At 39.5% G+C, this 23,235-nt stretch overlaps 1 protein-coding gene across 3 annotated transcripts; it reads left to right on the top strand.

Annotated features, from left to right (window-relative positions):
- Positions 1–1,061: 1,061 nt before the first annotated feature.
- Positions 1,062–20,417, top strand: LOC147864501 (uncharacterized). 3 transcript variants are annotated; one of them, XM_087320379.1, is made up of 13 exons: positions 1,062–1,133; positions 1,280–1,356; positions 1,603–1,850; positions 3,307–3,637; positions 3,772–3,899; positions 8,512–8,582; positions 8,674–9,116; positions 9,203–9,708; positions 17,829–17,981; positions 18,780–18,850; positions 18,960–19,537; positions 19,624–20,129; positions 20,208–20,417. In XM_087320379.1, the coding sequence occupies exons 1-13, from the start codon at positions 1,069–1,071 to the stop codon at positions 20,268–20,270; spliced, it is 3,240 nt and encodes a 1,079-aa protein (XP_087176505.1). In that variant the 5' UTR covers positions 1,062–1,068; the 3' UTR covers positions 20,271–20,417. The 3 variants fall into 3 exon arrangements, with proteins under 3 accessions (XP_087176505.1, XP_087176506.1, XP_087176507.1); XM_087320380.1 differs by lacking the exon at positions 9,203–9,708 and adding an exon at positions 12,747–13,252 and having other exon boundaries at positions 20,208–20,415; XM_087320381.1 differs by lacking the exons at positions 9,203–9,708; positions 17,829–17,981 and adding exons at positions 12,747–13,252; positions 13,331–13,456 and having other exon boundaries at positions 20,208–20,413.
- Positions 20,418–23,235: the final 2,818 nt, after the last annotated feature.

Below are 23,235 nucleotides of genomic sequence, written 5' to 3'. Positions count from 1 at the left end.
TATTGGGACATGTTTATAGTTTGAGCTCTTGATGAAGAAGTAGCGGGACCCAGGGAAGGAAGCATGACTCGGAAAAGTGTTAGTTATGGTGAGGGAGTGACCTAGACGGGGCCGAAGAGAGCACATGAGCGGCCCTATTGGAACATGTTTATTGTTTGAGCTCTCGACGAAGAAGTAGCACGGCCCAGGGAAGGAAGCACGACTCGGAAAAAGTGTTAGTGTTGGGCAGGGAGTGACCTAGACAGGGCCGAAGAGAACACACGAGTGGCCCTAATTTGGGACATGTTATAGTTTGATCTCTCGACGAAGAAGTATCACGTCCTGGAAAGGTGTTAGTTATGGGCAGGGAGCGACCTAGACGAGGCCGAAGAGAACACACGAGTGGCCCAATCGGGACATGTTATAGTTTTTGATCGGCACGTGCTCCGAATGTGTTCATAGTTTTGGTGAGGTCAGAGAGAGCCGAGAGTCTTATCTATCTCTTCTGGCACAGAAGAAGCGGTTGGTCGGGTCACGGCGTGTGAGAGAACTTGGTCTTAACAAAAAATGCAATGAATTGGGCATCCTTTAGTTTGTGGGCATTTTTGTATGTACATATATGTATCTCAGAAACAAGTCTCTATTATGTATTGTGGGCTGTGGCCATTTTTTTATTTTGCCATCAATTCCCTGAGGAAACCAGAAGGTGGGATGGAGTGGTTCGAGGTACCATGAATCGATTAATGACACGAGCAATCATTCAAACACGTCCCCCTAAATCAGAAAGATCTTATTATGTAGTGCAGGCTTAGGGTTTCACGTTCTGCTCTGCAGAAGCTTCATCCCCCACCCACCCAACCCCCTTGCAACTAAAATTTGTCAGTCAAACAATCAATCCCAAGTGAGTAATCGATCAATCAATCAGTCATTTCTATCCGTCAAGGGATCACTGGAAGTGAATCAATCCATCGATCCCTCGACCTGTCGATGGATGATCAATCCATCGATGGAATGGATGATTCTATCGATTCGAGTCACTAATGAGCTAACCGAATGATGATTGTTTTGTATGCAATTATTGTGAAGACTATGGTTGATGATAGCGTTTGCTTTCTGTGTAAAGATGGAGGCACACTGGTCGTATGCGATCACAAGTAAGTAGAGATAAACCAAAGTTAAATAAACATCATCATCATCATCTTCTGTGTAATAATTTCTGAGGTTCTTTGGTTTTGTAATGATGGCGCCTGAAACAAACGTCTGCGTTCTTCTTATATACCCCATTATTTGGATAATGCAGGAAATGTAGTAAGGTCTACCATGCAGAATGCTTGGGCCAAGAGCTTGCTTTCTTCAGGAGAGGAAGGTGGCTCTGTGGTACTGAGAAACTCTAATTAATCCTGTTTAAGAAGAAACTCACGCATTGCTAATCTCTCCCTTTCTTCTTAACCATGTCATGCCGATCTCATATTCTTAACAATGTCTGCTTGTCTCCTCTTCTTCGTTTGCTAATGCCATCTTCTTAATCGAATGCCTCTGTTAACTATTCCTTTTGAATGTCGCTAGTGCTCATCTAATCATCTAGTTAAAGATTGACGATGATTTTTTTAACCATATGACCAGGAAGGCATTTCTGCACTATATGCACGAAGCCGCCTTCAAGCTATTGTGTAATGTGCCCTGCATCCTTCTGCACTTCATGCCGCCCCCGCCCTGAGATGAATATCTCTGTTGAAGAGTTTCTTCCATTAACTTATATACCAGAACCACCACCACAATCAGAGCATCGTGTAGATGAATATGGCCTCTGCAAAGCTTGCCTTCGAATTGTCAAGATGATTGAACTCAACCAAACTATAGACGAGCATGGGGTAAGTATGTAATCATATATCATATACACAATAAGTTTTACACAGTGCAGTTATGTATATGTGTTTCTTCGTATTTATGAATGAAAGTATGTATATATGTAGTCTACATATGTGTGTTTATGTGCTGGAAAGAGTCTTCTTTCCCTCATGGTTAGACTTTATACTATTTATTACTATGCATGTTTATATGTGACAGGAAGAGCCTGCTTTGCCTCATGAATAATTCCCAAACTATGCATGAATTAACGTTGCATGTGATGGAAAAATCCCGCTTTAATTTTTAATCCCTATGATTATTTTTATATGTGACAGGAAGAGCCTGCTGCTTTGCCTCATGAATAATTCCTAAACTGTGCATGAATTAATGTTGCATGTGATGGAAAATCCCGGTTTCATATTTAATCCCTATGATTATGCAAGTGTGCATGTGCATGATTGTGTCTTCTTTTCCTCATGTTCAATCCTTATACTAGGTAAGTGCACGGAAAAAGCCCACTTTAATACTTATTCACTATGATATATGCAAGCGTGTATGTGCATGAAAGAGTTCTCTTTTCTGCATGTTCAATCCTTATAGTAGGTATGTGTATGTGACCAGAAGAGCCTGCCTTCCCTCAAGTTAACCCCTGCACCATGAACTTGTAGGATGTTACGACATATGGAACCCAGCTCCTACTACAACACTGAGTAAAACAACGTTTTCTTCCTTGAAGTAATTCGTCTCAAGATACCTCATAGGCCATGCCCATCTTCCCGTGTATTTTATGGATGAAATCTAAGTTTAATACATTCAACTGCACGTTGAGGCTGCATATGTTGCATCTGAATTTGAGAAATTTAAATCCAAGTTAGGATTCAACATCATGTTTAGAAACTTCCTAGTAGATCATGAGGTCCGATATATTTCATATGTGCAAAGTATGATTCAACATTCTGTCAAAAACCAGAAGAATGGCATCTTCTGAGGGGGATTAATGTTGTGGAGCATGTTTTTGACTGTGCAGCTTCCATTATGTGCAAAAACAGATGATAAAATCAAGAAAGTAACAAGTAAGGTGTTTTCCGGATTCACATGAGAATGGCAACCTTAAGCAGAGTTAGGGCTTTTGACTGCGTACATGGTTATATTAAGAAGCAGCATCATAAAATTATCTAAGAGAAAATCATGGCATTCTCCAACTCCGTCTGGAAATGAAACAAAATAAGAAACATGAATATGCTTCATCAGTGATAGATTACATTAGAAATATACATGTGAAAAAGGCATGCTCCACATCATATCCACACCTCGTTATGTGATATCATAGTCTACAGTGTGGTACTGACTGGGGAAAATGTCCAAGGCTTACTGTGGAAAAATATAACGCAAAGCTTGGTTATTACTGTAATTTATATTCTACAGTAGTGAAGTTCGAAGTTGTGACGGGGTTTTTATTCTGAATTCATGGATTTGCAGAATGAGATTGATTTCGAGGATTCGACTACTGTAGAATTTTTATTCAAGGAGTACTGGATTATGCTGAAACTTAATTGTGGGTACAAGCTACCGAGCTTCTTTAGTGGTTCTTATCTTGGGAACAATGCTGATCCTCATCCAGTCTTAGCGAATTCATTGCAAAAGGAGCACGTTAATGGAATCCGTGAGTTAAACTGTTTCTCACGATCACAGCTTCTTCAGCTTCTTGATGATCCATTCAAGCTTACAGCTGCCATTGTGGGCGGCTTTGTGAGAGTAAGAGTTATAAACAAAGAGGGGAATTCTCACCATAGACTGGTTCAGGTAATAGGTAAGATGAACAATTTTGCTCAGTCCTTTACATCTCCTCTAAGGTTTTTATTAGGTTTTGGACAAGCCTTCCTGAAAGTTCTTTACATCCCCCCCTGCACCCCCTCTATTGCAATATGCAATGCGGGTATGTAGGTACTGTGCTGCAATCTGAATACTACGAAGTTGGAAAGCAGAAAACAAATGTGTTAATCGAAGTTATGAATGTAAATAGGAGGCAGAGAATCAAGATAAACCTTGTATCAGACAGATTGTTCCAAAAGGTTAGAATCTTTCATTGTTATGTTTTTCTTGTATTCCCATGTGCACAATAACATGGCATAAGAGATAGCCATATATATCACTTTCAAGAGGAGTGGCTCCTAGATTTCAAATGTTCCAAAGAGATTAATAGTAAACATATGTTTATATCACTTTAGAGGGAAGTTAATGTCACATCTCAAAAGATATTACTCATATATACAACTTTAGAAAAGAGTGATTCCCATTGTTGGTCACATCAAAGGTGTGGTGTTATATATATATATATATATATATATATATATATGAAGTATGGTTATGCTTTTACAAGAACGCGTCAGAACACCCAAGTTGTCGTGAAAATACTATTATGGATCCAAGTAATGATGAACAAAAGATAAGAGATTAAGGGTTACCACATTGGTCACCCCCGAGGGAAGGACATGAGACAAACATAGAATACCATAGGTGTCCAATACCATTGAACATTGTCTTATGCTATACCTTGATTGTTGAATAATGGATCTGAATAAGAGAGCTTAGCCTCAGCAATAGAGTCTCCACAGTGTATCAAGATGGCGTAATGAAGGGGGTAGCTAGTCCCCTTTATATAGTTCCCACATGTAAACTGGAATTTGTAGGGAACTTAACATTGCTGATACAGATCCATCTGTGTTGTATTACAGGGATCTCAAGGGTAAGATACATGGCCCATTCTCCTTGAAACAGCTGAGAAAATGGAATAGAACAGGAATGTTCCCTCAGCATTTGAGAATTTGGCGGCGCAGAGAGTTTTCTATCCATCTTACTGAAGCTTTGAATTCATAGGCTCCATAGTTTGTGTCTTACGCAATTCTCAGTTTTGCGATGGATTTTTATTTTTTTGGTAAAATATGAGGGCGTAGCAGATGCAGTATGCTATATTCATTTTCCAGTATTAGTTTTTCTAACTCTATCCTCTGCCGGGGATGGAATGGAAATGGGTTCTAAATATATCAGGGCTTATATAGTTGTTGCATTCCTCTTTTTTGTGGTATAACTAGCAGTCGTTCAAAAGATTGAGGGGTTCTCTTTATTTGAAGGCGCAAGATGATGTCTATATGCCATTTTCATCCATATGTTTTATAATGGAAATAGCTCTAAAAAGATTCAAAACTTTTCTTTTCTAGGACAAGGAGAATGCTATGCATTTTTGAGGAGACACAACCCCTCACTTGACTCGATTCTCAGGGCGATGAATAACGAGTAAAGGGGAAAACATCATATATGACCACAGTTGTATGTGGTAGCAAGATCAATGTCCTGTATATTGAATTTAAGACGGTCTTTTGTGGAACACAGTTTGCTTGCATCACAAGTGAATTTCGCAAGATCCAAGTGTGGACTTGTGCAAATGCCAATTGGAGGCGTTGAAGGAAAATTGACTTGGGAATCTGAGAAATTTAAGTCTACCCACCTATAATAGGAGAGTATTGTCAGGATAGCCTCGGTGGTCAACAAGGGTGGTTGTCCATCTATGTGGCACAAGAGATATTGGAGTTTTGTTCCTATCGGTAAAACAGTTGGCCTAGTAAGCAATCATAGGCCACCTAATTTCTAGACCTTGTTACCAGAAATATGAGGTAGAATTCTACTTCAAACATCTGGAACGTATGATTCACTACGAATCCTTTTGGCATCTAGATGGAGCAATTTACTGTTCTTAGTTGGTATTGTCACTCTCAAAGTGTGCTCCAAAGGTGTGTATGTCGTTTGCATACTCTTGAATGTTCATCTATGACGCCACTACCTTGGGATGTTGCAACAATGGGTTCTCTATACCTTGAAAAAAAATCTCCTCTACCCCGCTTTGTATGCCATGCCAAGGCCTCAGGTTCAACTTTAGTACTTCCTTGATGCCAACCTCTGTCGATTTGGCAAAAGTGTGATTAAGACCTTTATTAAGTTAAAGTGGCCTGCCATCCTATCCACTTCTCTCATTGGTAATTGCATTTTGAGTGTTAGTAATTGTTGCACTACTTCAAAATGATTTGTCACCAATGCTTACGCCAGCACTTTTGGTCAACTATTAGAAACTTGACAATATGTGTTTCTTTGGGTCGGGCCTTTGTTTACGAACGCTTCTTTTTGCTGGAAATTGCAATGTTGTGAGAATGTCCAAATAACTCTAGTGTGTCAAAATTTTCAACACTTTTCAATTGAAGAATTTATGTTGGAATTTCTTGTCATTCAAAATGTGTAAAAGGGTTTGGAACTTTTGACACTTTTTTTTCTATGGTCAAGAGTGTCAAACTTGTTGATCTTTGAAAATTAGGGCATTTTTGAAGAGAGAAAATATGTCAAAAGTTCTGGCTTTTTTGGCCGAAAAAAGAAAAGCGAAAATGTTTTCAGTGGGTTTCACAACACTCTTGCCTATGTTTTTTACCAAAAGAATTTTGTTGAGATCAAGAGTGAATAGTATTGAAAAGAGTCAAATGCATATTAGTTAAAATGTTTTGCATAAACGAATAATTACGAATAGTTTGATGAGAAACATTTTGTTGGTCAGTTTCATGCTAGAGTTAAAAGATACAATGTCCTCATTATTTTCGGAGTTGTGACCAATATAATCATCTACATCTTCATCTTACATCAATGGTGTTTTGAGTTGAGATGCATTTGGTCCTTGTAAAAGAATGCAAATGAAATGTGGGAACAATTTTTTTGTCTAGACAAAGTTCTTATTTTAGATATACAAGAAATACTCTTCAATGTTCGTTCTTGGTGTAATCCTAACCCTAACTACTATCCCTATCATCCTACAACCAAAACCTTTATTCCTAACAACCAGCCACTAACCCTAATATCATATAGCCCTTATCACTAACCCTATTTACATGCGCAACCACGTTTCTAGTGGCAACCAAATATTAAATAGGCCTTATGAGGGAATTGTAGTTGCTGGACGTGCAAGGAGCGCTTTAATAATCTTGTGAAATTTGCACATTATCCACAAAGATCAAGCACCCATAACTAACTTGACTTTGTCTCCCTTATCATGTTTGACTTGAGCCAGTGAATTTTCTAACCCTGGACAATGTTTTTAACCTGCTGCCTTTTCACTTCTAACCCAGGCCAACATTTCGAATCTGGCCTATGGCATTTGTAACCCAGGCCAATGTTTCTAATTTGGCCTCTACCTTTACTAACTCGGCCCAATGATTCTAATCTGGCCAATGATTTTGCTAACTTGGGACAATGATTCTAACCCGACCTTCGTCACTACTAACCCGGGCAAGTGATTCTAACCTGGGTCAATGATTCTAACCCGGTTGCCATCTACATCTCACTCAACCCCAGTGTTGTAGAGTTAAAACCTTGAAACCAGGGTTGTAGAGTTTGTGATCGGTGCGTTGAACCACCAGGGTTATGTATGAGGGTTTGTAACGAAATGGAAGGAGAGAGACGAGCACATGTAAGAGATGGAGATAGTGTATGATTCAAGAGCAAAGATAGGTTGAAAATATGCTTTATTAAATTGGGAATATCAGATTTTACTAAAGTTACTGTAGTTAATCGTAAGAATAACACCTTGGACGGATGTATATTACCTCCTTTACAACGCAAGTATGATGGACCCTTTGACTAGAAAAAACAGCAACCATACTCCACTAAAACTCCAATAGCTCTCCGTAATAGAGGACTGAACCTTCGAAATTTTGTAACTAAAAATAGACTTCCCAAGATTTCCAACAAGCTATAACTCACTAAATTAGGAGAACTTTATGTGTGTCAACATCCTTGCGCAAAACAGAGTAAAAAACTGTCCAACCAGGCAACTTGTATCTATATCTAGGTTTCAACACAGATACTTATGAATATACAAAAATTAGATCAGAGGACTTTCAAGCTTTGTATACACAAGGATAATGAACAGTTTTTAACATAGATTATATTCAAAATGAGACTTACAAGAGTGGAACCAACAGGAAGAAAATCTGCACTTGTCATCTACCTGCATTTGTGATCAGGTATGTATTTCATTTTATTTTATGTGCTGAGAAAAGCAGATGTTTTATACTTCGTTTTTTGTTTGATTAAGTTATAAGTTATAACTATCATCAACCAATTTTAAGAGATAATATATTCACTGTTTCAGTATAGACCAATGTGGATGTGCATAGTGTGTTATTCAGATTTTTTGGATGGGCATAATATGCATGCAAGTGAGTGTATATTCAGATTGGAAAGGATGGGCATGATGTGTATGAAAGACGGTGTATATTCAGATTGTTGTGGATGAGCATAATGTGTATCGAAGGGAATGCATATTGAGATTGGAAAGGATGGGCATACTGTGTATCTGAGACAGTGTATATTCAGATTGTTGTCAATGTGCATGCAAGAGAGTGTATATTCAGATTCTAAAGGATGAATATATAGATGGCTGGCAAGTCAAACAATATGTATAGACTGAAGTTTTTGTTTCCCAAATCTGTTCATATTCGTCATTGATGTTGGATGTATGACTATTGCATATAATATACTAAAGTCGATATGCACATCATGTAATCCACTGTTTTTGGTATTGCCCAAAATCTGGTACACATAAAAGTCATGTAATGTAATCAATTGTTTTCTGCCTTGCTTCCTTAGATAGCTGCCAGGTCGGCAGAGTTTCTTGAGAGTGATCCAGATTACGATGAAAGAAGACCCACGAAAGTGAGGTATTTTTCTGTAATATAATTTCAACAATCTATTACAGACTATACTTCTAATGCACGTGTTCTAACTTCTTCTCTTTGGTAATGGTTGCAGGGTTTTGGTAAGAAATGGTACCCTAAGCAAGAAAACAAGAAATATGGAGGCCCAAAACAGCATGGAGGTGCGAAAGACAGAGACTTCTGAGGAAGCAAAACCCAAACCGGTTCATGAATACGATACACTCTATGAGCCAAAAGAAATACCAGATTCGGATTCTCCTATAACAGGTAATATAGAGGCCCAAAACAGCGTGCAGGCGCCAAAGGCAGAGACCTGCGAGGATGCAGATACCAAACCGGTTCACGAATGCAATACACTCGGTGATCCAACAGAAAAACCAGGTTCAGATTCTCTGACGACAGGTAATATGGTGGCCCAAAACAGCATGGAAGCATCAAAGGCAGACGCTTCGGAGGATGCAGACACCGAATTGGTTCATGAATGCACTGCACCCGGTGAGGTAAAGACAGAAACAGATTCAGATTCTCCTCCAACAGGTAATTTTGTTTAGATCAGTGTATTCCAGTTACAGATAGATGCATATTTTTTTTATTGTAATGCGCATTAGATGTTACCAACACAGTCAAATTATATGGAGTTGACCCACTTTCTATCGTCAAGTGTGGCCGAGATCCGATGGGGACCAAATCTCGCATATGTATAGCTTCAGAGTCATGCCGGCGAAACCCACAGTTGTTTCACAAGAAAAGAGACATAGAGGCACATTTATTGAAGGAACATGGTATTAAGACGCTGCTTCCAAGAGGGCTGAAGATAGTGGAAGAGAACCAGCTCTTAGAAGGGAAATATAGTGGTGCCCCATACTTCAGCAATTACGAAAGGGAAAGGTCATTCACACGCTTTTGTAATGCTGAAACGAAATATACTAGATCTCGTCAGTCGTTTCAGAGAAAGTTACGGAAGAAAGCATTGGACAGATACAATGCAATCCCTGAACCACTGCGAGCCGGCACAGAGTCTGAATTTGTAGAAAAGTTCTGTTATGACGCGATGGCTATATACAACACTTCAAAAGACGAGCTGATGGAGAAGATTCAGGCAAGGATTGTGAAAGGATACGAATCTTACGTAAGTATGGTGTTTCTCTGAAAATTGTTTCCCCAAAATTTGAAACCAATATGTAGTTTCCAATCTTCGTAATTGCAGTGTAGGGCCCACCGTTCGCAAACCACCGAAAATTATGGGAACATCTCTGTTTGGGTTCCCACATGTCAAAGCATCTGAGCCAAGCCATTGTGACAATCCATTATATAACACCAATCCAAGTGCACTTCCCAAGGTTAGAAAGTGTTTGCCGTTATAGCACTCATATTTGGAGCTCGTCGCTTTAGACCAACCTCTTCTACCATAACTTCTCCATAAACAACCTCGTTGGGGTCAAACATAGTTGTTTGTTCATTCTTAGTTCGTGCATTAAAGTTCCCTAATTGTATTATGTCCCCCATAGTAGCAAATTTTATGATATCATCATATAATGGTAGATATGGTGATTCACCTCGAGGTGCAAACCTTGAGTAGGCATGCGGAAAGTAGTAAATTTCAATATATAGCTCCCTAAGATCCCCTGTTTTGATTTGTATCCACATGTAACGTGCATCTACGTTTTTATGCACGACATGAACTCTATCATGGAGCTCCATTTTGTATAACACAACCACTCCTGAGCCTCTAGTGCTTCCCGGTGTCTGAGTTTGGGGACGGCATATCGACTCCCATCTATATCCTTGTACATCAAGGAGTTTGCTAGCCATGCATTGGTGGGTCTTTGTATGCATAACAATATTTGTTTTATTTGATAGGAAAGCTTCTTTCTTGTCGATATCCATGAAGCGGATAATAAGGGCTTTAGCTCTAGACTCATCTCTTCCCACCCTCCATGCTGAAGCAAATGGAATATCTGATGCCTCGATCTTTGTTTCGAGATTCTTGGCATCTTCTTGTGGGCTTCCTTTTTCAGCCCAACCAACCACATGAATGTACGAGCGCTCCTCTTCTCTTCTTCTAATGTAACGTTCATCATTTCCACCTATTCACTGATGGTCCTTTTGCTTTTTCACTACCTCTATCCAAGGAGCATTTGTTTTGATTTTTTTTTGGGCATGCTCAGCTTGAGCTTTGGTATCTTTGGCCGTGTCTACCCATGTTTACATTTCCTTAGTGAGATTGGCTTTAACTGTTGAGATGCATTTTTCCGCTGCTTCTTGTTGTTTTTCTAAATCGACTTTTATAGCTACTAACTCAACCTTATGTGAGCATATTTCATCCTTAAGGTATTGCATCATGTCATCTTTAAGCTCTAAGTTTGATTTTTCTCGGCATGGCTTGTTATGTCTTTCTGCATCTCTTCAAAAAACTCAATCTTCAGAGAGGTATACAACTGTGTTCTCTGTTTCTCTATCTCCTTTCTCATTTTTTCTTTGAGAGCTCTTTCTATATCCTCTCTGATAAGATTGATCTCTCGCATAATCAAATGGCGTAATAGATCATGTGTCCCCTTTTCGACAGTTTTTTAATTTTGTTGTTTCTTGTTTGGTTAAATTATATGATCATAAGCAAATTTAAGAGATTGTCTATTCGCTGTTTTTGGTATAGAGCAATAAGGATAGGCATAACGTGTATGCATGAGAATGTATATTCAGATTATTGTTGACGGGCATTATAAGCATCCATGAGAGTGTATATTCAGATTGGAAGGAATGGGCATACTGTGTATACGAGAGTGTATATTCACATTATTGTGGATGGGCATAATGTGCATGGCAGGGAGTGTATATTGAGATCAGAAAGCATGGGCATACTGTGTATCCTAGACAGTATATATTCAGATTCTAAATAAGGATAGGCATAACGTGTATGCATGAGAATGTATATTCAGATTATTGTTGACGGGCATTATAAGCATCCATGAGAGTGTATATTCAGATTGGAAGGAATGGGCATACTGTGTATACGAGAGTGTATATTCACATTATTGTGGATGGGCATAATGTGCATGGCAGGGAGTGTATATTGAGATCAGAAAGCATGGGCATACTGTGTATCCTAGACAGTGTATATTCAGATTCTAAATGATGATTATATAGATGGCTGGCAGGTCAAACCATATATTGACGTTTTTTCCCAATTCTGTTCATATTCATCATTGCTTTTGCACATAATCTACTGAAGTCCATACATCATGCAATCCATTGTATTTGGTATTGCCTAGAATGTGGTACACATAGAAGTCATGTAATCAATTGTTTTCTGCCTTGCTTGCCATAGATGCCGTCCAGGTCCGCAGAGTTCCGCGAGAGTGATCCAGAATGTGCTGAAAGAAGTCCCACTGAAATTAGGTATTTGACTGTATTTATTCACACGTTTCTTATTCAATTTCAACAATCTATTACAGACTATAATCCTAATGCATGTGTTTCTAACTACTTCTCTTTGGTGATGGTTGCAGTGTTTATGTAAGAAGGGGTACCATAACCAAGAAATCAAGAAATATGGAGGCCCAAAACAGCATGGACGTGCGAAAGCCAGAGACTTCTGGGGAAGCAAACCCCAAACCGGTTCATGAATACAATACACTCAATGAGCCAAAAGAAATACCAGATTCAGATTCTCCTATAACAGGTAATATGGAGGCCCAAAATAGCATGAACGCGCCAAAGGCAGAAACCTCTGAGGATGCAGATACCAAACCGGTTCATGAATGCAATACACTCAATGAGCCAAAAGAAAAAACAGATTTGGGTTCTCCTTCAACAGGTTATGCGGAGGCCCAAAACTGCATGGTGGCGCCAAAGGCAGAGACTTCCGAGAATGCAGACTCCGAAACGGTTCATGAATGCAAAACACTCGGTGATCCAATGGGAAAACCAAAGTCAGATTCTCCAAAGACAGGTAATACAGAGGCCCAAAACAGCATGAAGGCTGTAAAGGCGGAGGCTTTGGAGGATGCAGACACCGAACTGGTTCATGAATGCAATGCACCCGGTGAGTTAAAGGCAGAACCAGATTCAGATTCTCCAACAGGTAATTTTGTTTAGATCCGTGTATTCCAGTTACAGATAGATGCATATATTTTTTATTGTAACGCACATTAGATGTTAGCAACACAGTCAAATTAGATGGAGTTGACCTACTTTCTATCGTCAAGTGTGGCCGAGATCCGATGGGGACCAAATCTCGCATATGTATGGCGTCAGAGTCATGCCGGCGAAACCCACGGTGGTTTCACAAGAAAAGAGACATAGAGGCACATTTATTGAAGGAACATGGCATTAAGACGCTGCTTCCAAGAGGGCTGAAGATAGTGGAAGAGAACCAGCTGTTAGAAGGGAGAAATCGTGGTGCCCCATACTTCAGCAATTACGAAAGGGAAAGGTCATTCACGCGCTTTTGTAATGCTGAAACGAAATATACTAGATCTCGTCAGTCATTTCAGAGAAAGTTATGGAAGAAAGCGTTGGATAGATACAATGCAATCCCTGAACCACTGCGAACTGGCACGGAGTCTGAATTTGTAGATAAGTTTTGTTATGACGTGATGGCTCTATACGACACTTCAAAAGATGAGCGAATGGAGAAGATTCAGGCAAGGATTGCGAAAGGGTACGAATCTTACGTAAGTATGGTGTTTCTCTGAAAATTGGTTACCCAAAATCTGAGTCGAATACGTAGTTTATACTCTTCATGATTGCAGTGTAGGGCCCACCATTCGCAAACCACCGAAAATCATGGGAACATCTCAAGCGGGAGGCAGGTGAACCCACAGTCAAACTCCCAACTAATTGTGAGAAGAGCAAAAATCCAACTCCTACGGAAAGAGGTGGACCTGGCAGAGAACGATTTTGTGGTGCAGAGAAAGAAAGAAAGATATATTAACATCTTTTAAGAGGCCAAAATGGCCTATAAGACCAAATAAGAGATTGCATCTTGAGTGTTTTCTCGTCTTTGAGAACAAATTAAAATAAAATAAATATTACACAAGGGAATCTGGTTTTTGGCACATGTGAGATTCTCAAGTTAGGTATATTGTAGCTTTTGTCTTCGAAAGATCTCTACCATAGGTCGATCCAAAATGGAAATGTCTCCGAAGCGAGGGAAACACCTACAATGGCGGGAGATAATGGCTTTTATTTGTCGATAACAAGGGTGTCGAGGTCATGGTCCATGGGGCCAGGGCCTACGTGCACGGCAAATTGCTATTGCCTGATCAATTGTAACCCATTTGTTATGTGTTGGTCCGGGTCGAATTTGTGTATCCCGTGATGGACTTGTAGCATTAGGAGTGATGGGGCCAAAGAAAGTTGTGATTGTTTTTTGTGGATGAGCTTGTGTGGCTGTATTCTTCAACAACTTTTCCCGATGTCTCTTGAGCTCTAGCAAGAAAAGTCCTAGGCATCGTTGGTCCTCGTATTCCATTACCTTGCGTAGTGGGCCAAAGCCTTGTTTAAAGAGGCAATGGTATCTCCCTCTGATTTCATAAAAGACACAACAATGACAAATATAGTGTTCCTCAGATTCCACTCCTTGATGACACAATTGGCAAATTCTCTCTTATAGAGGTAGTCGTGTATATCTGCCTACCTCAACTCTAGTTGATGTGATGAAGTTCGCAGCTGGCCTATCACACTACGCAGCGCATAGGATAGATGTATGTCCATATAAGGTGGCCTGATAACGAATCCATCCTCTGATGTATGTAAGAAGTGTGTCTTATAGTGGGCCATCTTTGTACCAAGTGGTATTTTGGGTCTGATCCATGTTATCTTGTTTTTCAAGTTAATAATATCAGTTTGGATCACTTTGTTCTTTTCCACTTTGATCATATTTAGATGGGGATAGTCCAAGCTATATTGGAACGGGGGTAGTGCGTTTATACTCATGCCATGTGACTCGAACCATTGCTGCATTTTAGAATACCAACAATGAGTGTCTCCATTTTCAGCTAGTTGTCTTGATGACATAAGTGCCAAGCTTGGGTACCTTCGTTTAGGGAGCTCCCAAAGACGTTGGATAAATGTCACTAATCGGAACAATGCCTAGGTTATTATAGGTGCTGCTCCCATCTCTGCCCGGATTATATCATGGGGCACCAATGCTTTGCTCCTTATCATGCGAACAATCATTGACACTAAATGTCTCTCTAAATCTTTCCAATGATTTGCCTTGTTAAGACTCGGTCCCCATGTTTCTACTCCATAGAGAAGAGTTGGTGTGACAAGTGTATCAAATAACCATAACTTAGTCCTTGGCTCTTGGAACTGCAAATGTGCACATTGTCTCTTGAGAGCACCAAGGGCTGCATATCCATGAGAAAGTCGGGCACAACCAGCCTCTTGTAAGGAGAACCTAGGTCCTGTAAATGTTTTCCTCTCCCAAGAAGAATTCTGGTTCTGATCTTGTTACCCATGCTTGAGTGGTGTTAAACACTATCACTTTAGTTGTGTCCATGTTAATTGATAAACCTTTGTCTGTACAAAATAGTTTTAAGGCATTAAGATGTCTTTGTAGTCCCTCCAGAGAGTCAGAAATCAGCACAATGTCATCACCATATAGTAATATGTGTATAGCTATACCTGCTAGGCGTGCTCCGGAACCCCCTAGAGGCCGAAGAGAGTGGGGGATAGTGGGCATCCTTGCTTCACTCCAATTGTGCTAGCCACCGCCTCTCACAAGCCCTTGGAAGAACGGACTTCTCTTGACACGGATTCATAGAGTGCATAGATTCCCCATTCCATATGCAGGAACACCAAGGGCTTCTAGCCGCTGCATAAGCCGCGCACGTGGCACAGTGTCAAAGGCTTTTTGGAAATCCACAAAGCAGCAATAAATCCTCTTATTGTGGGCTCTGCCCTCCTCAATAAGGGCCCGGAGGGTGAATATGTGATCCAAAGTTGTGAGCCCCTTCCGAAAGCCTGCCTGTCCAACTGAACGGCAGCCATTCTGATCTGCCCATATACTCAATTCTGATTCTAGAATTGAGCCATATAGTTTAGCCAAGTAATGGCCAATCATGATTGTCCTATAGTTGCTTGGCAACGGAGATGTTTTTTAATTCTTGTGTTTCTTGTTTTGTTAATTTATATGATTATGAGCAAATTTAAGAGATTGTCTATTCACTGGTTTTGGTAGAGAACAATGTGAATGGGCATAACGTGTATGCAAGAGAGTGTATATTCAGATTGTTGTTGATGGGCATAATGAGCATGCAGAGAGAGTTTATATTCAGATTGGAAGGGATGGGCATACCATATATGCACGAGAGTGTATGTTCAGATATTGTGCATGGGCATAATGTGCATACAAGAGAGTGTATATTAAGATTGGGAAGGATGGGCATACTGTGTATGCAATAGAGTTAATGTTCAGATATTGGGCATAATGTGCATGCAAGAGAGTGTATATTTAGATTGGGACGTATGGGCATACTGTGTATACAAGAGAGTGTATATTCAGATTACTGTGGATGGGCATAATGTGCATGGCAGGGGGTGTATATTGAGATCGGAAAGGATGAGCATACTGTGTATCCTTGACAATGTATGATCAGATTGTTGTCTATGTGCATAATGTGCATGCAAGAGAGTGAGTGTATAGTCAGACTCTAAAGGATGAATATGTTGATGGCTGGCAGGTCAAACAATATGTTCAAATTGAAATTTTTGTTTCCCAAATCTGTTCATATTCATCATTGATTTTGATGTATGAATATTGCACATAATCTACTGAAGTCCACATGTCATGTAATCCATTATTTTTGGTATTCCCTAGAATGTGGTACACATAAAAGTCATGTAGTCCATTGTTTTCTTCCTTGCTTGCATAGATGGCTGCCGGGTCTGCAGAGGTCCTTGAGAGTGATCTAGAACGTGGTGAAAGAAGTCCCACTGAAGTGAGGTATTTGACTGTAATTATTCACATGTTTCTTATTCAATTTCAACAATGTATCACAGACTATACTTCTAATGCATGTGTTCTAACTGCTTCTCTTTGGTAATGGTTGGAGGGTTTATGTAAGAAGGGGTACCATAACCAAGAAAACAAGATATATGGAGGCCCAAAACGGCATGGAGGTACGAAATGCAGAAACTTCTGAGGAAGCAAACACGAAACTGGTTCATGAATACGATATACTCGATGAGCCAAAAGAAATACCAGATTCGGATTCTCCTATAACAGGTAATATAGAGGCCCAAAACAGCATGCAGGCGCCTAAGGCAGAAATCTCTGAGGATGCAGATACCAAACCGGTTCATCAATGCAATACACTCAATGAGCCAAAAGAAAAAACAGATTCGGATTCTCCTTCAACAAGTTATGGGGAGGCCCAAAACTGCATGGTGGCGCCAAAGGCAGAGACTTCTGAGAATGCAGACTCCAAAACGGTTCATGAATGCAAAACACTCGGTGAGCCAACGGGAAAACCAGATTCAGAATTTCCACCGACAGGTAATACAGAGGCCCAAAACAGCATGGAGGTGGCAAAGGCAAATGCCAAACCAGATTCAGATTGTCCCCCAAAAGGTAATTTTGTTTAGATCCGTGTATTCCAGTTACAGATAGATGCATTTTTATTATTATTGTAACGCACATTAGATGTTAGCAACACAGGAAAATTATATGGAGTTGACCCACTTTCTATCGTCAAGTGTGGCCGAGATCCGATGGGGACCAAATCTCGCATATGTATAGTGTCAGAGTCATGCCAGCAAAACCCACAGTGGTTTCACAAGAAAAGAGACATAGAGGCACATTTATTGAAGGAACATGGTATTAAGACGCTGCTTCCAAGAGGGCTGAAGATAGTGGAAGAGAACCAGCTCTTAGAAGGGAGAAATCGTGGTGCCCCATACTTCAGCAATTACGAAAGGGAAAGGTCATTCACGCGCTTTTGTAATGCTGAAACGAAATATACTAGATCTCGTCAGTCATTTCAGAGAAAGTTACGGAAGAAAGCATTGGACAGATACAATGCAATCCCTGAACCACTGCGAACTGGCACAGAGCCTGAATTTGTAGATAAGTTTTGTTATGACGTGATGGCTCTATACGACACTTCAAAAGACGAGCGGATAGAGAAAATTCGGGCAAGGATTGCGAAAGGATACGAATCTTACGTAAGTATGGTGTTTCTCTGAAAATTGATTCCCCAAAATTTGAAACCAATATGTAGTTTCCAATCTTCGTGATTTCAGTGTAGGGCCCATCGTTCGCAAACCACTGAAAATCATGGGAACATCTCAAGCGTGAGACAGATGAACACACAGTCAAACTCCCAGCTAACTGTTAGAAGAGCGAAAATCCAACTGCCACCGAAAGAGCTGGACTCGGTAGAAAGAGATTTTGTGGTACAGAGAGAGAAAGAGATGTTTTTTAATTCTTTTGTTTCTTGTTTCGTTAATTTATATGACCATGAACAAATTTAAGAGATTGTCTATTCACTGTTTTTGGTATTGAGCAATGTGGATGGGCATAACGTGTATGCAAGAGAGTGTATATTCAGATCGTTGTTGATGGGCATAATAGGGAGCAAGAAAGTTTATATTCAGATTGGAAGGGATGGGCATACCGTATATGCATGAGAGTGTATGTTCAGATATTGTGCATGGGCATAATGTGCATACAAGAGAGTGTATATTAAGATTGGAAAGGATGGACATACTGTGTATGCAAGAGAGTTAATGTTCAGATATTGTGGATGGGCATAATGTGCATGCAAGGGTGTATGTTCAGATTGGGACGGATGGGCATACTGTGTATACAAGAGAGTGTATATTCAGATTATTGTGGATGGGCATAATATGCATGCCAGGGAGTGTATATTGAGATCGGAAAGGACGAGCATACTGTGTATCCAAGAAAGTGTATGTTCAGATTGTTGTCAGTGGGCATAATGTGCATGCAAAAGAGTGTATATTCAGAATCTAAAGGATGATTATATAGATAGCTGGCTGATCAAACCATATGTTCTTGTTGAAATTTTTGTTTCCCAAATCTGTTCATATTCATTATTGATTTTGATGTATGAATATTGCACATAATCTACTGAAGTCCACATATCATGTGATCCATTGTTTTCGGTATTGCCTAAATTGTGGTACACATAAAAGTCACGTAATGCGTTGTTTTCTGCCTTGCTTGCATAGATGGTTGCCAGGTCCGCAGAGGTCCTTGAGAGTGATCCAGAACGTGGTGAAAGAAGTTCCACTGAAGTGAGGTATTTGACTGTAATTATTCACACGTTTCTTATTCCATTTCAACAATGTATCACAGACTATGCTTATAATGCATGTGTTCTAACTGCTTCTCTTTGGTAATGGTTGGAGGGTTTATGTAAGAAGGGGTACCATAACCAAGACAATAAGAAATATGGAGGCCCAAAACAGCATGGAGGTGCGAAAGGCAGAGACTTCTGAGGAAGCAAACCCCAAACTGGTTCATGAATACTATACACTCGATGAGCCTAAAGAAATACCAGATTCGAATTCTCCTATAACAGGTAATATAGAGGCCCAAAACAGCATGAACGCGCCAAAGGCAGAAACCTCTGAGGATGCAGATACCAAACCGGTTCATCAATGCAATACACTCAACGAGCCAAAAGGAAAAACAGATTCGGATTCTCCTTCAACAGGTTATATGGAGGCCCAAAACTGCATGGTGGTGCCAAAGGCAGAGACTTCCAAGAATGCAGACTCCGAAACGGTTCATGAATGCAAAACACTCGATGAGCCAACAGGAAAACCAGATTCAGAATTTCCACCAACAGGTAATACGGAGGCCCAAAACAGCATGGAGGCAGCAAAGGCAGAGGCTTTGGAGGATGCAAATACCGAACTGGTTCATGAATGCAATGCACTCAATGAGCTAAAGGGAGAACCAGATTCAGATTCTTCTCCAACAGGTAATTTTGTTTAGATCTGTGTATTCCAGTTACAGATAGATGCAGTTTTTTATTATTGTAATGCACATTAGATGTTAACAACACAGGCAAATTAGATGGAGTTGACCCACTTTCTATCGTCAAGTGTGGCCGAGATCCGATGGGGACCAAATCTCGCATATGTATAGCTTCAGAGTCATGCCAGCAAAACCCACGGTGGTTTCACAAGAAAAGAAACATAGAGGCACATTTATTAAAGGAACATGGCATTAAGACCCTGCTTCCAAGAGGGCTGAAGATAGTGAAAGAGAAGCAGCTGTTTGAAGGGAAATATCGTGGTGCCCCATACTTCAGCAATTACGAAAGGGAAAGGTCATTCACGCGCTTTTGTAATGCTGAAACGAAATATACTAGATCTCGTCAGTCATTTCAGAGAAAGTTACGGAAGAAAGCGTTGGATAGATACAATGCAATCCCTGAACCACTCCGAACCGGCACGGAGTCTGAATTTGTAGAAAAGTTTTGTTATGACGCGATGGCGATATATGACACTTCAAAAGATGAGCGGATGGAGAAGATTCAGGCAAGGATTGTGAGAGGATACGAATCTTACGTAAGTATGGTGTTTCCCTGAAAATTTATTCCCCAAAATTTTAGTCCAATATGTACTTTCCAATCATTGTAATTGCAGTGTAGGGCCAACTGTTTGCAAACCACTGAAAATATGGGAACATCTCAACCGGGAGAACTTTGAGAAGAGGAAAAATCCAACTTCTAGGGAAAGAGGTGGACCTGACTGTATGTGATGATTCAATCTGATAATGCTGATGTACTTGGTAATGTGTTATCTGTTTAGATTGTGTATGGGAAACCTATGAGGTCAATCAGAATGTAAAGTGGTAAGCTTATTTTGTAAGCATGTGATGTGGTTAGTTTACATGGTTGCATTAATTTAAGGGTCTGTTGGTATTTTGGATATACAAATCAGGTTCCAACTTTGTAGAAGATTGAATTTGTTGTGCTACATCTTAGAGTTAGAATTGTGGACATTGTGCACAAAGGGGGATGTTGCATCTACATGGACCGTGAACTTGCTGAACATGAGGATTGAACATATGCACTTTTGCGTTTAACTGTATAATCAAACCAATAAGGTTAACAATATATTGGGGCACGTTCAAGAGTGTGATTTGTTTCCTTATAGCCACACGTCATCCTCGGCATTGGATCCTTTGGATAAAGACGAAGAGTGCTCCATTCGGTTTGAATTTGAAAATAGTGTTGAGCCCTATTGTGTTAATGAATGCATTGAATAATTTGGCCTCAATTGCATTCAAGAGTTTCGGAGAAATATGCGTAACAAAAACCTCAAGCACTGTTGATGTCCATTGTATCAGACTGGAGAATTGTTATTATGAGCTTGACATCCTAATTGAACCCAATGGGACGGACTGTGGATATTATGTGACGCAGTCTATTCTTATGCTATTTGAGTTTTTGCCAAGTTTGAGATCACCAAATTTTGTGTCTTCTGACTTAAGTTTTGTATAGTGGGTTTTTATGTTTATTTTTGTACAGGGGTCTTACCAATATTCAAACATGATCACGAGGAGTTGGTACGCGTTAATGCAATAATTTGGCATTATAGGGTTTTTAGGTGGCTGTAAATTCTAATATTGTAAATCACTTCACTGCAAAGTATTGTATATTCAAAGAATTGATAATGAAGCTTCCAACATTTTAGATCCACTTTATTGTGAATCGTGCTGTAAATTGAATTTGTTTATATTCTATTGGAATTTCAGTTTGATATTTTATATATCAATTTGTGAATATTGTGTTGTATGTTGTATATTCAGTGAGTTGCATATTCATATTCAGTTATTGTGGATGGGCATATGTTCAGATTGTTGTAGATGTTGGAAATGTCCCAGTAAGATTCCTTATATTGTGTATCCAATTTGTATATATACAGATTTTTCCAATTCTATTGTTCTGGATGGGCTAATGTGTATGCAAGAGACTATTTTGAGATTGTTGTGGATGTTGGAAATGTCCTAGCCAATATTCAAACAAAGAGAAAGTATAAACTGCATTCTTGCAACTAACTCGAAATTCTTACCTGAATGTATATATTATAAATTGGATTCTTACAACTTACCTAGATAAATATCTCATTGTCCTCAAACTCGTTGTCATCCTCAGATTTAATATACATGTGACCTAAGGCTACATGAAGGGGTTAAAGCATTGTGGTTGCAAATTTCATGTAACCTAAGGCTACATGAAGGGGTGAACATGGGATGTGAGCATTTACATATATGGCTATTATATGGAACATGTCCAAAGAACAAGTTTAATGTGTATTTTTGCCTATCCATCATAATGTAATAAGTTATTGCTTGCATGACATGTTTGATTTTGGGTGTGCAAGGCATGTTGCATGCGAAAAGAATCATTTCACAAGTCTAAGGTTAGTCCATTAAATTCATGAAGTGGACACCTAAGGTTAGTCTAAGGAGGCACATAATATGGTGAACAAGCTAAAAATTAAAAGTGCATTATAGGAAGATGATTGGTCTTTGATGATGCAAGATGCCTATGCACTTAAAGAGCTAAGGCAAAGTGGCACATTGTCCAACCATACTTGCTTGGCCTAGATGGATCTCCAACCTTACAACCATTTATCTTGATACTTCAAGATCAATGAAATTTTGGAAATGCAGTTGTGTGAACAACTCTTTGGCAATTGACTCCATCTTCAAAACAAATCAATTCGGGTTACCATTATATGCAATAGTTGGACAAAATGCTATGGGCATGGGGATCCCACTTTGGTATATGGTATATGGTATATAGTTCTAATCAGGACTCAAATCATGAGCAAATTGCATTGGAAACTTGTTTGAAAGTTATATTTGCAATCATGCCAACTATGAGGCCAAATGCCATAGTCATTGATAAAACTTGGACAGAATATAATGTCATTTATAATGTTATTGCTCGAGACCATCAAAGTTGGATTGTCGCAAATGACAAAAGATCACAAACATATTGCGATATTTTATTGTGTCAATTCCATTGCGATAAAAACATGGGTTGACAACTTGTTGCCCAAAGTAAATGTTGTTGCAAGAAACCAACTCATGCATTGCGTCACAAAATCTACTTTCAATGCTATTTGGGAGGAGGTAATGCAAGAATCCTTAGATAAACACAGAGCTTGTGAGTATATAGAAGGAGAATGGGATGGACTAACTTATGTTTGGAGGAATCTATGGCCTAAAGTTGGTATTTTCTTCAACTATGGATATGTTGACACTACCAATCTTGTGGAGAGACATTGGCAATTTATCAAGTACACTACCTTGAGAAGAAGAGTTAACTTATCTAATGCATACTGTAATCGAGAACTATGTCCCTGCCACTTACATTGGAGGGATCGTGATAGAATGTACATGTAGAGGCAAGAGATATATGACAGTGGTAGATTCTAGCCTTATGCTAAGAGGTGGCTGCAAATGTGTGAGATTGAGAAGGTTCAATGTTTGCATTGTGATGGCTTGACATTGACTTCAAGGGGCTCTAATCTTGACTGTTGTAAAAAAAGTGGGCGTATTTTGCCATCTACTAAACAAGAGGAATGACCTCTGAGTTTTTTTGGTTTTAATAATTTTTGAAGTTTTTGTTGACTAGAGCTTTATATCTAAAGATTAAAA

Source organism: Azolla caroliniana, unplaced genomic scaffold (assembly GCF_043228905.1).
Source record: "Azolla caroliniana isolate FFs.n. ecotype wild unplaced genomic scaffold, voAzoCaro1.0.p SCAF_5, whole genome shotgun sequence".
NCBI lineage: Eukaryota > Viridiplantae > Streptophyta > Polypodiopsida > Salviniales > Salviniaceae > Azolla > Azolla caroliniana.
The sequence above is the reverse complement of the archived record's forward strand: the minus strand, read 5'-3'. Positions and strand labels throughout refer to the sequence as shown.

Bases quoted from the DNA above. Each gene is read 5' to 3' on its own strand.
- LOC147864501 (XM_087320379.1), top strand. From the start codon at position 1,069: ATGGTTGATGATAGCGTTTGCTTTCTGTGTAAAGATGGAGGCACACTG. The intron at 8,583-8,673 runs GTATTTTTCTGT...TAATGGTTGCAG, and splicing joins AGAAGACCCACGAAAGTGAG to GGTTTTGGTAAGAAATGGTA. The intron at 18,851-18,959 runs GTATTTGACTGT...TAATGGTTGGAG, and splicing joins AGAAGTTCCACTGAAGTGAG to GGTTTATGTAAGAAGGGGTA.